Source organism: Ochotona princeps, chromosome 5 (genome assembly GCF_030435755.1).
Source record: "Ochotona princeps isolate mOchPri1 chromosome 5, mOchPri1.hap1, whole genome shotgun sequence".
NCBI lineage: Eukaryota > Metazoa > Chordata > Mammalia > Lagomorpha > Ochotonidae > Ochotona > Ochotona princeps.
In genome coordinates, this window is record NC_080836.1 from 49,696,259 (window position 1) to 49,714,245 (window position 17,987).

Consider the following 17,987-nt stretch of genomic DNA (forward strand, 5'->3'; position numbering starts at 1 on the left):
ATCTATTCATAGTTACTGAGGTATTTCTTTATTTTTAATTTAAAAGTAACAATAACTCATTCTAGAAGAATCTGTAACGTTTTAAAACTATATTTTCCAAAACAGAAAAAAAATACATTTTCCCAGACATGGAGATTCATACTTTAGCATCTGAATGAGTGTTAAAATGGCTTTGTGGGGGCCACAGGGGGTTCCCCAAATCACTGTTTGTAAAACCACTGATGTCAATAATTGCAGCGTTAAAAGAAGCCCCTTGGAGTCATCCAAAAACGTATTTACTGCTTGCCTACTCCAGCTGGGTTGCCGCTGGGCCTGAGGGAGCCAACGCCTCACGCGGCTGAGGCAGGGCGAGCGGGCTATCGTCTCGGGGAAGCTTGAGTCTCGGCGGCCGCCGTAGAGGGCCTGTTTCCTAGGAGCCGCGGGACGCGGTGCTCGGGCCTCTGCTGCCGGCCACGGGCCGACCTCCACCATGTCCGTGCTGGACGCGCTCTGGGAGGACCGGGATGTCCGCTTCGACGTGTCCTCGCAGTGAGTACTCCCCCATGCCCCGGGACGTGTAGGCTGTGTGGGGAGGGGCGGCGTCGGCGTCACTGACCGGGGCCCTGCCGCTGGAGGTCGGCGCCGGGGGTCGACGCCTTGGAAGACCCGGAACTGGCCGGGCCGCCGCGGCTCGAGCAGGAACGAGCCCAGGGCACAGTGTGGTCCCGTGTGCCATCGAAGGGCCGGTGCCGGCCCGGAGGACCCTCAGTGGACGCGCCACCGCGGGTGGCCGGGACCACGCAGAAAGCTCGGAATTTGGCTTTGCCTTGGTGGAAGGAACATAGGTTGGGGGACTCGGGACACCGGGGGTCTAAACCCAGAACTGGCATAACGACACAAGTTGTGGGGTCCCTGGACACGTGACCCTTGATTTCCATCACCCTGAGCCCAGGGCAACTTCTTGCATGTAAAGTGAGAGGAGTCAACACTGTTGAGAACTGCCAACCACACAGACTTAACGTCTATGGTAAGCTTCATCTAGTGTGTCTTTAATAAACGGCACATTTATTTACCTGTTTTTAAAAATTTGTTTTTGAAAGAGTTACAGAGATTCCTGAAGGGAGAGAAAGATCTTTCATCCTCACTCCCAGGTGGTGGCAGCAGCCAGGGCTGGGCCTGGACGAAGCCAGGCGCTTCACGCAGGCCTCTGTAGGCTGCATTTCCCAGGCAGTTAGCAGGGATCAGAAGTAGGGAAGCTGAACTCAAACCAAATGCTGGAGCTCCTGACAGCATGTTTACACACTTTGCCACAACAGCAGGCCCATTTATTTACTCTCCATCACAGCAGTCTTGTTTTGGGAGCCTCTTTATCCACAGCCCTGTTTTTGAAAAAAAATGCCTCACTCTAACGAGAAAATAATTGGAAACTTCCTGCCCAAAACACCATGTGAAAGAAACGACCAGTGTTTTCCCCGACCATAAGCAGGGAGCTGGGTGGGAAGTGCAGCAGCCGGGACGTGAACTGGTGCCCTTATGGGATGCTGGCACTTGCAGACAGGATTAGCCAGTTGAGCCATCCTGCTGACCCCAGCAAGCTATTTTTTGTTTCCTTCTGTCTTCCGTTGTGTCTGCCAACTCCCAAAGGTGTTTTATATCCACTTCCCCTTTAACCATTCCCTCTGTAACTGCCTGATACTCCTTCATCTCCTTAGAAACCCGTGGGAATTACTCACTGACCATGGGACTAGGCCCGCTCCTACCAGACAGACGTTGAGAATTGCCCGGTCTTCATTATCCAGTTGTATTTCTCTCACTACTTGTTCCCCAGGCTGTCCAGTCTTCTCAGCTGTCCTTTCAATTTCTTGTTCTTGGCCTTTAGTTATGGACTCTGCTCTGTGTCTTTTCTTTCTGGAACTCCTGCCCCTCCTTCTATGCCAGAGGCCAGCTCCAAGTTCAGAGCTTGAGAAGGGTGTGTGGAGTCGGTGAAAAGAAGAGACACAGACATTGTCACTTGGTGCCCTCTGCTAACAGCTCAAGAAGCTGTCCTTTTTATTTACTCAGACACATCACAAGCCTCTGCACAAACATTTGATCTATTTTTATTTCATGACCACGGGGGCATGCACAGGCATTTGGTCATTCTATTTGTACTTCATGGTTAAGCAGGTGCCCCTAAAGGTAATTGTGCAAAATACTATATTCATATTCTTCAAAGCAAACCATTGTTCATTCTTCAGTATTAGCCATGGAGCGACAGCCGGGACTCCCAAGGCCAAGGCACATGCGATTACCTGCTAATCACTAACACATTCCTATTACATTCCTATTTCCACAACTTGCCCATCATTTAATGGGAGAAATATGTCACAAGGGAAAAAACATAAAAATCCAAGACAAAAGTTTCAAATATTAAATCCTCCTACAGCTATGGGCTCTACAAAACCATAAACAAACAAACAGTAATTAAAAGCATATCTCTATAATATTAATAAAAGCATCCTTTAATTCCTCTAGCCAAAAATTATATAAGAGGCTAAAACATACACTTCCTATGCTCCAAAGAAATTGCAAAGACAGGCTAGCCTTTAAGGTAACAGTAACTGTAGTTATCACCATAGCAATTTCAGCTCATTCTCCCATTACTTTCATTGAATTTTAGGATACTTACCAAGCCGTTTCCCAGAAGGCATACTACATGTCTGGGCCAGATTCGGAGGCAGTGGGTAGGCATACAATAAAGTGTCCAGAAACGGCATTGGCTTAATTGTACTCCTGTGTGCAAATTGTTAAAGGCCCACTAACCAAGACATTATCAGCAATATTAACTCCCAAGCTCACATTGGTTTCAAAACCTATCTTGCAAGGGCAAACAACACTCTGCCTTCAGACCAGAGATGGTCTCGCCAAGAAACCGTTCAATTTATCTGGACAATATGATGCTGTACTCTATGCTTGCAATGAAAGAATCTTGACTGAATTTGAACTGTAATACTGCAACAAGGTGGAGGAATCCTCCATGGGGAGAGGATATGGGGAGGGGTTGGGGGAATCCCAGAGCCTATGAGACAGTGTCACATAATGCAATGTAATCAATAAAAAATAATATAACAAAAAAAAAAAAAACCAAGGGCAAACAACAATGCCTCAATCGATTACAGAATTCTTTGCGGGGTGGTTGAGTGTCCATGCAAAAGGGGTGAAGCTGCATCGAAGTGGTTGGAGAGACATCTGACAGGCCCTGCCATGCAGCTGGAAGCTCCTCACGGCCTTGCCAACAGGGGAGCTGTTCTCTTCACACCTTTGTGTCATCCACACTCACTGCACGGACCCCAGCACTTCTACTTCCATTTACTCCAAGTGGTGCTGGTCACTAGAGGCCCCACTGTTCTCCAGGTTCCAGAGATTCTGGAAGAACTCAGTATCAAACCTGTGAATGCGTGTTATAGTTTGATTTATACTGTTGGCTGTTTTGTGTGCATGTCTTGTCTCCCCCTAAATAGATTGTGAGGATGTTGTTATAATCACAAAATCAAGACCATTATGTTCATTTTAGACAAATGAAAACAAGACCTGGAGAAGTCCTTATTGATTGTTTAGACTCAATTGAAGACACCAAAGGAAATAATGGTGATAGAGGTGAGTATATTGTGTAATTTATTTGACATTTCTGGTTATATCATATGTAAATGTAATTGTGAGAATGAGAGACTTAAATTTACATACGATTTCTTGGGCTGAAGCGTCAGGGGAAGCATTAACCTGTAGCCAGAGCTGCAGATTCTGTCCCTCCTTTGGTCCGTCAATAAATCCTAGTTGTGACTATAAGCTTTATTCAGTATAACTGTTAAAACTCTAGCAGCCCTGTTTACAAAGGGCATGGGATACTTCTGACACTCGCAGCCGTCTCTCCCCAAAAGGGGAAGGGGCAGGGAAAGCTAATTGTGTCCTTGCTGTGGTATGTGGAGCCATGCTTCCTTTTTAAGAAATCCAGGCCTAATGCATAATTACCTAGGATTAGCACCTCAAGATGCATATGTGGGGAACAAATTTAGTGCCATTATGAAGTCAGCTTGTAGGTCAAGTACTGGAACATCCTCTGAGATTTCTCTTGCTGTCACTGAGAAAGAGCCACACCTGGACTCTTAACCCACTTAACTCACTGTACAACAACTCCCACCCCCACTATTCATTCTCAAGGATAAAAATGAGAGATGAGGAGTGGTAGCTTAATGTATCTAAAAAATTACTTTGGGGCACACCTCTTGTTGGAAAGAGACCTGGGGGAGTGGGGTGATGGAGGAAACCTCACTCAAGTCGGCAGGTCAGGAAGTCCTGGGGAGGAGCCGTGGCCCACAGCAGCACATCCCACAGCAACATATCCCACAGGAACACATCCCACAGCAGCTGCTTGAGCGGCTCCTTGCCCTGGGAGCCTTTCTTCTGGTCTGCTCAGGGGCGGTATGTGAGAAGCAGGTCCTAACATAAGCCTTTCTTCTCTGTGATGGGAACCTGTCACCCTTCCAGCCGCAGGCAGAGCTTGTCGATGCCTGGGGCCCACCCTGAAAGGACTGCTTGCTTGCATCAGATCTCTGCAGTGTTTCCTGGTGTCAGTAGGCCTAGGTGAGAGTGAGATTTGAATATCTCCCAGCAAAGTAGAAGTCTTGGTGTGTACCTTTGAGGTTGGAATAACAATGCCATTATCAAGGTGGCATTCGAGTTAAACTGAGAAAGCCAAGTGAGAGCTTGATTGTTCTCATACAACTTGACAAGAACTCTTTTTGAATTTTTTATTTGAAAGGCAGATTTGCAGAGAGAGAAAGAGAAACAGATCTTGATCTGCTGGTTCACTCCCCTAATGGTCAGCACGGCCAGAGCTGTGCAGGGGCCCAAGGATTTGAGCCATCCTCCACTGCTTTCCCAGTCCATAAGCAAGGAACTGGAATGGAAATGGAACAGCCAGAACTCTCAACTGGCACCCATGTGGGATACCAACACTGCAGGCAGAGGCTTAACATGATAAACCTTGGCACCAGCCCTAACAAGAACTCTTCATGTGACAGCGCGTGCGCTACTGCAGACCCTGAATGATAGAACTCCTTTGGAGTCTTCAAATGCTCACTGAGTGCAGAATGCTGTTGAAGTAGGGAGGGCAGAAAACCTCCTGGCCAGAAATCTCAGGGCCTGAAATTGTTACTATTCATAAAAATAACTGTGTCTACTCAGACCTGAGAAACCTTGATTCAGATGAAACTGTGTCATCGCATGCAGAGCTGCTGCTGATGAGGTGATAAAAAAGAAAAGGGGACTCAATCTTGTCTTCCAGCCATCTCCTTCCCCTACTTTCCAGCAGTCTGAAATGATCACGTTAAGGCATTCCCAATTTAGGAGCCCCTGTATTAAAACTGTGAGTCTCTCCAGATTGCCATGTTTAATCCTCTCTGACATTCAATGATCAGATTAACCTTGTACACAGATGCTGTTCAGCGGGGAAGCAGGGGAGCTCTGTTTCAGCATATGGGAGATTAGGAGATGCACACAGCTGTTTCTGAGTGTTTACAGAGCCAGAGGGAAAAGGCCCGTGCCTGGAGCACTTGAATCAGAGCCACCGGATAGGGTCATTTAGGAGCAAGGAGGCAGTATAGGAATGCTAGGTGCTTACAGCAGGAGCATCAAGAGCAGAAACAGGGAAAGATCACCAGTGGGTTCATAAGCCATCCCTTCACTGTTTTCTCTTGGGATTTTCCATTAGGAAAACATGAAAGGATTCATGGATTTGTGGACACAGCACAATTACAGAGGCAAATATTCCCTGGGAGAAATGGATAAAGAAAGCATGAGCCAATTTATCTGGTTTTTTAAAAGTCATAAAAATGAATTTGTAAGAAATTCAAATATTTTTAAATAATAGACATTAACATTTTAAATGTTTATTCTTAGCCAGTTACTGTTCTGAACCTTTTAAAAAATACTTAACCTCACTTCATAACACTACATGTATATATACACATTCACAGGTAGAGGTTACCATCTTTTTTTTTTCCCCTTCAAAAACTGAGGAACAGAGTTCAGTTAACTTTTCCAAGGCCACGTAGCTACTTAGATGATGAACCAAACTTTTTCCCTGCTAGGAGCGCATTAGTCTCCACTCAGTTTCAATTTTAAACCCCACCCCGACTCCGCTACCCCCATCACTAGTAGCTCTGACCTGCACATCTTGGTCTCGTATTACAGAGCTGCAGGTTTGTCCACACCCTTGCACTGCCTGTGCTGCTGCTTTCCATTTGCCCCTTAGGTCCAGTGCCCTACACCCGTCTCCCTCCAGCCCTGGGAAGATGACCTATCTGAATTATACCAAAAGGTTCCTCAGCCCTGGCTGCCAGCTGAAAGAGCTGTGGCAGGAAAGGAGGCATGGGAGAGAGAGGTGTCTATTTATTTCCTGGTTCTTTCCCAGTGAGAGGCCGGCTGTGTCTCTCCTCGCAAAGTAGTCCTTCCATGAGACTGTCATTCCTTGTAGGTTTCACTGAGTGCACCCTCCTCTTGCCCCTTTGGGAGGGGAATGGGAGCAGGTCCATGACTCACCCATGGTGCTTACAGGCCTTTGTCGTGGTTGTCAAGTCCACGTGCCAGTCATCCTAATGGGAGGGTGCCTGCTGTTTTCTGTTGAACCCTGGTCCACAGACACAGTGCCTGGTCTTCTGTGATCTTATATACCTTGCCCTCTCACCATGCTTTACAATACTTACTATTTTTCTAATTTAACCTGTAATTCACCACAATCTCCCTTCTGAATACCTTTCTTTTATTTCTCCTTTTCTATCCCATCTTACTCCAGTATTTATCCTGGAATCATTTTTCTGATTTTAGACATTCTAAGAATTTTCAGGAAAGAGAGTGTGACCTAGCTATGGATCACTGGTCAAAGATTTCAGTGTTTGAGGCCAGCACGATAGCGTAACAGGTTAATCTTCCGCCTTGCAGTGTAGGCATCCCATATGGGTACCAGTTCATGTCCTGGCTGTTCCATTTCTCACCCAGCTCCCTGCTTATGGCCTGAGAAAGCAGCAGAGGATGACTGAGATCCTAGGGACTCTGAGCCCACATGGGAGATCCGGAAAATGCTTTTGGCCCCTGGCTTTGAATGGGCTCAGCTTGAGTGGAATAGCCATTTGGAGAGTGAACCAGCAGATGGAAGATCTGTTTCTCTTTCTCTGTAAACCTGCCTTTCAAATAAAATAAATAAATAAATAAATAAGTCTTTTAAAAAAAATAAAGATTTAACTATTTTTATTGAAAAGGCAGATATACAGAAAGGAGGAGAGACAGAGAGCAAGATCTTCCATCCGATGATTCACTCCCCAAGTGACTGCAACAGCTGGTACTGAGCCAATCCGAAGCCAGGAGACCGGAACTTCCTCCAGGTCTCCTATGCAGGTGCAGGGTCCCAAGGCTTTGGACTGGCCTCAACTGCCTTCCCAGACCACAAGCAGGGAGCTGGATGGGAAGTGGAGCTGCAGGTATTAGAACCGTCGCCCGTGTGGGATCCTGGGACGTTCAAGGCAAGGACTTTAGCTACTAGTGCTGGACCCAATAAATAAGTCTTTTAAAAAAAGATATCTGTGGTTATAATTTGGAGAAATGTTTTTAATTTTAAGTGAGTTTTATTATTTCAGGATATCCTAATATACTGGTTGTGTTACAAATATTTAAAACACACTATTTACCATGCTCAAATGTATTTGATTTTTTTTCTTATAGCATCCATAGAAATTATTTTTATTACATAGGACATACTTTGAAAAATAAGGTTTATCTAACTTTGTACTTCAGTGTAGGAAAACAGTCTGATGTTAATCATGAAAATACTGAGCTGAAATCCAGTTCACAGCAGGTTTGGGCACATAAGTTTGTGGAGCGCTTAGAGAGAGCTGCTACGCAAATATTCAGGTGCTCCCTTAGTGTATATGTGAGTGTTACTTGGAAGGTGTGACCTCAGTGAATGACTTCATGGTTACACTCTCTGACACTTGTTCTCAATTGTGTACATATGACTTAAGACCAGGGAGCCTAAGCAGCTTCTCCCAAGACAACGTAACACATAGGAGCGGCACTGTGGTACTGCAGGCTGCACTGCTTCTTGGGATATCAACATCCCACTCCACGGTGCCTGGGCTGCGGTCCCGCCCCCAGCGCAGCTCCCTGCTGTCGTGCCTCAGTGGCAGCAGTTGATGGTTCATGTACTGAGTCCCTGTCACCCACGGGAGACACCTAGACAGAATTCCTGGCTTTGTTTGATTTGACCCATCTCTGGCTATTGTGGCCATCTGGAGAATAAACCCATGAACAAAAGATCTCTCTCCTCTGTCTCCCTCTTTCTATCTCACACTCTTGCTTTCAAATAAACAATTTTTTTTGTAAGTAACTAATGAATGCTTCACTGTCTGCCATTGTCTGTACCGGCAATGTCAGGCTAGGACACATTTAAATAGCAGAATGATGGACTTCAGATTGTTTATGAAGGATTATAGTGTTGTAAATAATATAGAGGAAATAAGTTGGGGAGAGGGATGTAGGTGAGGGAATAAAGGAAATCCCAGGGAATAAATGGAATTGTACCCAAAAATTAAGAATAAAAATAGAGGGCCCGGTGTGGTGACCTAGTGGCTAAAGTCCTCGCCTTGAACACGCCAGGATCCCAAATGGGCACCAGTTCTAATCCCTGCAGCTCCACTTCCCAGCCAGCTCCCTGCTTGTGGCCTGGGAAAGCAATTGAGGACAGTCCAAAGCCTTGAGACCCTGCACCCACGTGGAAAACCCGGAAGAGGATCTGGGCTCCTGGCTTCGGATTGGCTCAGTACCAGCTGTTGCAGTCACTTGGGGAGTGAATCATCGGATGGAAGATCTTGCTCTCTGTCTCTCCTCCTTTCTGTATATCTGCCTTTTCAATAAAAATAGTTAAATCTTTTTTAAAAAATAATAAAAATAGAGAAAAAAAAGTAACTAATAGGTAATTGTTTCCTTAGTTGAATCAGACCAAACTGTGAATAAATTCCTGTATCCCTTCAAAAGATATTCAGATTTTTGTCTTTCTGGATTCTAAATCATGCATTTAACAGAAGTATATACAAGTACTTTCAGTGACATAAATATCACTGTTACTAGAACTTCCATGTCCACCTTATTTTCTGCTACAAAATGTGTCCTGCCAGAGCTAATCTATTGTTTTGTTTGCTTTTAGGTAGACTCTTAGTAACAAATTTAAGAATTATTTGGCACTCTTTGGCATTACCCAGAGTCAATCTTTGTAAGTATCTCTATTCAGTAACTTTAAAGGGGAAAAAGAAAATCCTTTGTCAAGGATTTGCATGGTAACTTTGGATACTGCAAAAGCTGTATCATGAAATACATAAAATCTGAAATTAATACAACGCTTTAAAATCCTTAGCTAACCAGACTGTATCATGATGCAAAAGAAGTGGCTCGTTATTTGTAATCCATTTTGTATCTTGAATGTATGTGTGATCAGGGCTTTCATGTTGAGTGGGTTTTGTTTTTTTGCTTCCCTCTAACCACTTGGTATAACACTGTTTCAGATCATCCTGAAGGGAGATCTAAGCTCTAATAGAAGTGGCATCTTTGTGTCAAATTCTGTTACATTTTTATTTTAAATTGTTTGACATTCTCCAACTAGACTTTTTCTTTTTATGTAATGCTTCAAAATTTTTCAGTAAATAATGTTACGTAGGTTGTGGAGAAGCAGCAACTTCTTGTTTCCCACGTTATGCATGCTTCTTGTTGTTAAGAGGCAGAATTGACTATCCAGTTGTTTCAATTATTTAACTTAAATGTTTTGCTTCATATTGTCATAATAAATAAATATAGGTTTATAAAATAGTTAGAAATTCTGTATATGTGCCTATTTGTAGAAATATTTTTTCTGCATTTAGTATACCATGTTCTTTAACATCTGTGGTTGGAATTGCAGCAATTGGTTACAACTGCATAATGAATATTACCACAAGGACTGCTAACTCTGTAAGTCTGAAAAATCTTATTGTGAAGAAATACAAGGTATTTAAGGTTAATATTTGTTTCCCTTTAAATGATAAATTGAATCTCCAAACCTAAACCTTTAAATAAATTTGTATTTACAGAAATTACGAGGCCAAACTGAAGCTCTTTATATACTAACAAAATGTAACAGTACTCGTTTTGAATTTATATTTACAAATTTGGTTCCTGGAAGTCCTAGACTTTTCACTTCTGTGATTGCAGTACACAGGTAATGTGATGCTTTATGAATCACTGAAAATTGTATTGATTTTTATTTTATTTGAGAGCAAAATTGCTCATCCACTGGTTCCACTCCTCAGGCACCCATAAAAAACAATGGGGTGGGACCAAAGCTGGGGGTTGGGAGTGCAGTACAGGTCTCCCAGGTGGGTGCCAGGGACCCAGCACCCTGAGCCACCACCCAAGTGCATACCGGCAGGAAGCTGTAACAGGGAGCCAAGCTGAGACTGGATCCCAGGCACTCCAAGTGACATATTAACTGCGACACAGTCCGCCCATCCCTATGGAATAGTATTTAGAGAATAAGTTATGGTACTGCCTTCCTCCAAGCTCTGTTGCAAACATCTTAAAGATATTTAGAATACCACATTTTATTATTTAATAAAGTTTGATGCTATTTATAAAACTTGCAAGATTACTGAGATTCGTAAAAATTTCTGCTGAAAATTCTATTACATTAGCTACCAAGGTAGGTAAAGAAAAATTGCAAACTCATGTGGAATGCATGTCCCAGTATTTGATTTGTAATTATGTTGATTTTTTTCTTGAATACATAATTGCTTAATTTTTTTTTTTTACTGACATGTAGTTCACATAGCCTAAACTTTCACCTAGCAAAATACCCCCATTTAACTACCATAGCTTGGTAGTTTTTGTAGTCACAAGGTATGCAACTATCACTATTCAATTTCAGAATATTCATAGCACCTCAGAAAGAAGCTTCATACACAGAGTAATCTTTCCCCATTCCCTCCTCCTCATACTCTCTGATAGCAACTAACATTCTGTCTTTATGGATTTGCCTTTTCTGAGCTTTTCATGTGAGTGGATCACATAATAAATGGCCTTTTTGTATATGATGCGCTCTCTCTCTCTCTATATATATATATATATATATGTTTCAACTGAATTATTTCTACTATTATATTCTATTCTACTCAATTATATATATTCTACTTGATTATTGGAAAGGCCGAGTATATAAGGGAGAGAATGCTGCCCTCTGCTGGTTCATTCCCAAATGGCCTGATCTGGGCCAGGCTGAAGCTGGGGAGCCAGAACTCCTTCCTAGTCTCCCATTTGAGTGGCATGGTCCCAGGAGCTTGTGCTGTGTTCTGCTGCCTTTCTGTCTTCATTAGTAAGAAGCTGGATGTGAAGAGAGCCCAGATCAAACCAGCACTCTGACAAGGGTACTATTGTCCCAAGTGGCAGCATCACCTGCTGCACCAGGTCCTGACTCACATGCAGCTTGTTTCCAAGCTCCAGGCATGTAGTGCCATCTGCCGGTTTATAGTACTTCATTCCTTGTTATAGTTTACTGAATTCCCACTGCATTTCGTTTATTCATCCATCTGCTGTTGGACATTTGGATTTTTTCCACTTGGAGCTGTTACGAATACTACTGCTATGAACGTTTTTGTAGAAGTTTTGTGTGAACATGTTTTCACTTCTATTGGGCATATACCTAAACCTAAGCTTTTTCATTTCATTTAGAAGAAGGAATATGATATTAAAAGTTTAAATAGATGATGAGGAACATGGTAGTATTATTATGAATAATATAGATATGTATTTTTCCAAAATCACTTTTAACATAGTTTGATTTTTTCAATAAAGAAAGTGAACACTTATAGCCAGGATGCCCAGATTCAGCTTTTTCAGCTTATATTTTGGAAGCTTAAAGCAAAAGTCAAGAGGTTAAGAATGAAAATTGTGAATTTTGATTTATGAATGAAAGTTTATGAATGAAAATTAGATTCTAAATTTAATAAGATGCTTTTATTTTTTTTAAGTTTTTAAAAAATATTTAGTTATCACCAACTGAAAGGCATAGTTGGAGATCTTTCATCTCCTGGTTTACTCCCCAGGTGACCACAAGGTCAGAGCTTGACTGATCCAAAGCCGGGAGCCAGCTAATTAAAGTTAGCCAGATTATTTTTTTCTGTATTACTTATCAAAAACAGTACATGGGCAGCAAAAAAAGTAATAGGGATTTTATTCTTTCCCTGTCCTCCCCTCTCCCTCCTCACCTCTCCCTTCCTCTCCTCCTCAGTCTCCCTTGAGATTCATTCTGTTTTTCTGAATGGAGGTAGAGGTGAGCACAGTGTCTTCAGGTTACAGTGCACGAAGCTATTGAACTCCTCTTTACATCAAAGGAAAAAAAAAACACCTTTTGACTAAAACTGGAATATGAGGAAAGGTGACCTTTTGATAGGAAAACAGAATACATTTCCTTTCACATTGATGTTGTATGATATCTATCACCTTGAAAATTAGACATCTGAAAAATAGGTTACTGAAATAAAGTGCATAAGTACTATGCTAAAAATGACAGATGAGATCTACAAAAGCTATATTAACTGAAGTTTATTGAAAAGATTTTTGAGTGTTGGATATTGTTAACAGCAATGAGTAAACACAACCTAAGTCATTTTGGGTTCTTCTTGTTTCATAGAGCCTATGAAACTTCTAAAATGTATCGTGATTTTAAGTTGAGAAGTGCACTGATACAAAATAAGCAACTGAGATTATTACCTCAAGAACATGTATATGATAAAATCAATGGAGTATGGAATTTATCCAGTGATCAGGTATTGTGCAAACAACTGATGAATTTTTTGGGTCCATGAAAATTTTTTTAATTCATCTTTGTGTTCAGGTGTTCATTCAGCACTAATAAAGTTAGCACTTGATAAGTTCTTATAACTCTCGGTATGAAGCAGTCTTCTGATATCTATTTTTATGATTTTATGCTCTTAGTAATTTTTGATCTGCACAGAACTTGGAGCTGAAATGACCCTTTGAGATCACGTGCTTAAGTCTCTCCATTCACAGATGAAAAAATTTTCAGTTTCCCAGGAGTTAAGTAGCTTTACACATTCAGTTTGCCCCTTATACTACATTTCTCTCTACACCGTGATAACTTATGCTAGGGAAGGAGAACCATAGTGCAGACAGTCATTTAACCTCATCTCAGAATTTAAGCATATAACTCATTTTGATTATTCTTAAATTCATGATTATAACTCTTCCTTTTGAAGTTATAACATTTGGAACATTGAATATTTTAATAGCTAGAATAAGTAAATATATTTTTCAAAATAAAGTTTTACTTCTTACTAAGAATAGTTTCTAGTTTTTGTGTATTTTACAAGCTAGACTGGCAGTCACTGTGGTTATTTGAAGGAAGGGCTTCTTGAGAAAGCATGGTTCATAAACGTAAATTGTAAATAAGCTTTGCTCAGTTGGGAGATTGGGTCTTCAACTGATAAATGTTCTATAGGTCAGGGTTCAGGAAAAATTTTCTGTAAGAGGATCAGACAGTGAATATGTTCTGCCTTTGAAGGGCGAAACCAGCTGTAGGCATAGGTGAGGAGGTGAGTGTGGTTGTCTTTTGGACACTGGAATTTGAATTTAGTACAATATTAATGTGTCACAAAATCTTCTTTTGACTTTTTGCAACCATTTACAAATTTAAAAATCTTTCTTAGCTTGTGACCCCATAAGCTGTAGCTTATCAGCCTTTGCTTTAGCTTATAGCTTAGATGTCACTTGTTGTTGTTGTTGTTTTTATGTTTTTACTTGAAAGAATTACCGAGGTTCATTCCTCAAATGGCTGCCATGGCTAGAGCTGGGCCAGTCTGAAGCTTGGGTCTCCCACATGTATGTAGGGCTTGTGCCGTCCTCCACTGCTTTCCGGGGCCATTAACAGGGAGCTGGATGGGAAGTGGAGCAGCCAGGACATGAACCAAGGCTCACATGGGAATGCCAGCACTACATGTTATGCCAATGTGCTGTCCCCAGATACCACTTTTTGAAGGCTTCTTTCTGTGTTTTCCTGATGCAGCTTCTACTGAATAATTACACTCTAATAAGTTATTCCCACTATAAAATATAGAGCTTAATCATGGCTCTGCATTAGTTACTCTGTTGTTATATCAATATCACTTAGGACAGTACCTGCATTTTTGATTAACCAAGTTTTGATTAATAAAGTTTCATGATTATGCCATATTTCATTTTATTGAAAATAATGGTTATTGTCATCCTAAGTCTTGTTCTTTGAAAAATAAGGAAACGTAAAACTTACTCTGCTATTGTTTTAAACTGTCTTTAGGACATTACAAGTTCTCTTTCTACTAAGTAAGAGGAAACAATGACATCAAGAATTGTTTTTTATAAAGTTAGACTTAGTATTAATCAGTGAGACTTGAGCAGGAAATGATGTAGGCTAATGTGTTTTCTTCAGCAATCTCTTTCAAGGTGAGAGTGAAGCGGAATACATAAATACTTCCTCATATGTTGGTTTACTTAGAATTAGAAAGTGTACAATTGGCTTTGGTGTTCTAATTTTTATTATCCCAAAGAGGACATTTTGTGTTCTGTTGTTGATTTGAATTAATGATTTATGCTCAACCTGAAAGTTCAAAATTAACAAAATCCTCTATGTGTATGTGTTGAAGGGAATAAAGGGAAAATGAGGAAGGAAAATGAAAAACAATAGAAACAGATAATTTTGATGGTATGTTGGTTTTTAGATTTTTGAGATCATTTAACTTTATACTAGGATAATTTTGAATAGGTACTGAGGGATCATGTAACTTGGAAACAGTTGTTGGATTTTTTTGTTTGTTTTTTGCTGATTTTTTTTTTGTTATTATTTTTGGGGAACAGTTTTGCTCTATCTTGTTTGTATGGAAAAGCCATAAAATATCTTTTTTGATTAGAAAACGGTTATCAAATGTGTTTTGTCTCTCATCCCAACTCCTTTGTCTTGACTTATCTCAGTTTTTGAATAATAGTTATAATAAGATCTAACACTACAGGATGCTTACTGTATGTCAGACTATGTTAAGGGCTTTATTTATTAGATTCATCGGACCAAATCTCCATTTTGCATTTAATAAAACATGACAAGAAAAAATAGATCCATGGTCAGACCACTGCATAAGTGTTTAGTTGTTCTGATTATAGTAATGGTTTCATGATTAAATAGTCTGGTTCCTCTGATTCCCAAGTCCAGCTCTCTGATACCTAATACTCCTGTCACTCTATAAATGATGGAAACATACATATTTTGTAATGTTTAGTCCTACTATTATCTGCTGCCATGATCATCACAGTTATTCTGTTGTTCAGAATGCAAAGGCTAGGTATTAGGACAAGTTACCATTGGTTTATCTCTCCTTACTGTATTTTACAGGGAAATTTAGGAACTTTTTTTATTACCAATGTAAGAATTGTGTGGCATGCAAATATGAATGACAATTTTAACGTCAGTATACCTTATCTGCAAATTGTAAGTACATGTGAACCTTATTATAAATGTAGAATAGTTTCTGTTCATCAGTCAATGGGACTTGGCACTTAATAAATTTTTTCTCTCTTTTGAAGTAATATTTCTTTGCTGAGAGCATGCTTTAAAAACATTAATCAATCAGAGTATGGTTTTTTGTTATAAAGAAATATTAAATGAAAAGATAAATATATTTATCACAGTTGGATACCACACAATATGTCCATGTACAAAAATATCGTAGGATGGCCCACAAATATGTACACAGTGAACAGTTTACAATCTCAGTATAGGAAAGACCCAGTTGTACATGTCATCAAAGAAACAACATCAGTGACCCGCTGTTAAGAAAGAAATATACTAATAAATGAATATTAAAAAAAAAGAAATTAAAAAAAAAAGAAAGAAATATACTGTATTCTAAAGTGTGTCTTCATTAGATTGCCTTCAGAGAGCTTTATCTGCTGAAGTACTCTCATTTCTCTGATGGAGCCTTAGCATGGGTTAAGTTGACTCTCTTGCCTCTTTCTGCTGTAAACTCTTTTGAAGTCAGAATGGATTCTGAGTGAACTGCTTTGTATTCAGATACAGAAAGTACTACAATAGGACTCATAATTTAGGGGTGGACTTTGTGGTACAGCCAGTTAGAGTGCTGTTTCGGATGCCTGTACCCCATTGGAATGCTTGGATTCAAGTCTTGCCTCTGCTTCTGAATCAAATTCCTGCTAACATGCCCCATGGGAGGCAGCAGATGATGGCTGAAGTACGTGGTATCCTTATGGAAGACCTGGGTATAGTTCCTGGTTCTTGACTTCAGCCTGGCTCAGCTCTGGCCGATGTGGTTGAAAGATCTGTTTCTTCCTGTGTTATTGTGTCTTTTGAATGCATTAATCAGTGCCTGCTTGACACCACAGGTTAAGCCACCACCTGCAATGCCAGCATCCCATATGAACATCGCTTCAATTTCTAGCTGCTCTACTGTATATCTAACACTCTGCTATTCTGCCTAGGAAAGCAGCAGAAGATGGCCCCAAGTATTTGGACCCCTTGCCACCTAAGTGGGAGACCCAGATAGAGCTCCTAGATTCTAACTTCAGCTTCGCCTCACCCTAGCTGTTGCAGCCATTTGGGGAGTGAACCAATAAATAGGAGATACCTCTCTCATTCTGTGTTTTTTTCTTTCTGCTTTGTCACCCTTCCCTCTCTCTATGCCTTTAAATAAATAAACCTTTACAAAAAAGTAAATCTTTGCTATCAAAAAGTTAGTGGTTTAGTGAAAGGATTCAAGATGATTTCTTTAAAAAGATTTATTTTACTTTTATCACCAAGTCAGATATACAGAGAGGAGGAGAGACAGAGAGGAAGATCTTCCATCCGATGGTTCACTCCTCAGTGGCCACAACGGCTGGAGCTGAGCCAATCCAAAGCTAGGAGCCAGAAGCTTCTTCCAGGTCTCCCACATGGGTGCAGGGTCCCAAGGTCTGGGCCATCTTCGACTGCTTTCCCAGGCCAGAAGCAGGGAGCTGAATGGGAATTGGAGCTGCTGGGATTAGAACTAGCACCAATATGGGATCCTGACATGTGCAAGGCGAGGACTTTAGCCACTAGGCCACCACGCCGGACTCTCAGATGATTTTTAACAATACTTTTTAGCTTAAGTCCAGTTAAAGTTATTAAATCCAGAATGAGAGCTGATTGTACAAATTTTTCTTGAAAGTGAGTAAAGATGCTGTTGCTATGTTAAATATGTGATTCAGTGAAAACAAATAGTAGACTAATACAGTGAAAAATTCCATTTTGTACGAAGAAGCTGTCTCTAGAACGTGTAATGCAAATTAGATGGAACATTAAAATAATGATTAACCCAGGATAATAACCCTTATTATATAACTAGTCTTAAGACTAAGCAATTTTATTAATACTTATGGAATAAATAAATAAAATGTGATATCTGATATCCTTTCTTATGCAATTATTTGCCTATGAGAAGGATAAAGCTTTGTAAAATATCCCTAAGCCTATCTTTTGCTCATGTGTTTACTGATTTATTTTAAAATATCTGATCATTGATTTGACATATATCGAGCACTTACCAGGCTACGTGCTACAGATGAAAACTAATACATGTCTCCTGTCATCAGGGAGTTCTTAGTCTTGTAAAACAAGCTATACATTAGAGCCCGGCACAATAGCATAGCAGCTGAAGTCCTCACCTTGAATGCACTGGCTCTTGGCTTCAGATCAGCTCAGCTCTGGCCATTGAGGCTGCTTGGGGAGTGAACCATCGTACAGAAGATCTTCCTCTGTCTCTCCTCCTCTCTGTATATCTGCCTTTCCAATAAAAATAAATAAATCTTTAAATAAAAAATAACATTAAACAGTAAGTTGTGGGATTTGGTAGGAATAAAATTATTTCCATTCA

The 17,987-nt window shown here is 40.7% G+C and overlaps 1 protein-coding gene across 7 annotated transcripts in view; it reads left to right on the forward strand.

Moving 5' to 3' along the window:
• The first annotated feature begins 405 nt into the window (after positions 1 to 405).
• Positions 406 to 17,987, forward strand: part of BBS5 (Bardet-Biedl syndrome 5) — a 47,023-nt gene continuing 29,441 nt past the window's right edge. For 2 of the 7 annotated variants that reach the window (XM_058664592.1, XM_058664597.1), the window contains exons 1-7: positions 406 to 528; positions 3,533 to 3,615; positions 9,215 to 9,280; positions 9,962 to 10,047; positions 10,131 to 10,258; positions 12,725 to 12,860; positions 15,473 to 15,568. In XM_058664592.1, coding sequence (XP_058520575.1) covers positions 470 to 528; positions 3,533 to 3,615; positions 9,215 to 9,280; positions 9,962 to 10,047; positions 10,131 to 10,258; positions 12,725 to 12,860; positions 15,473 to 15,568 — 654 coding nt within the window. In that variant the 5' untranslated portion in view covers positions 406 to 469. Of the gene's footprint in view, positions 529 to 740; positions 825 to 3,532; positions 3,616 to 9,212; positions 9,281 to 9,961; positions 10,048 to 10,130; positions 10,259 to 12,314; positions 12,470 to 12,724; positions 12,861 to 15,472; positions 15,569 to 17,987 lie in introns of those variants that run through there. The other 5 variants (XM_058664593.1, XM_004577084.3, XM_058664594.1 and 2 more) reach the window with 4 other exon arrangements.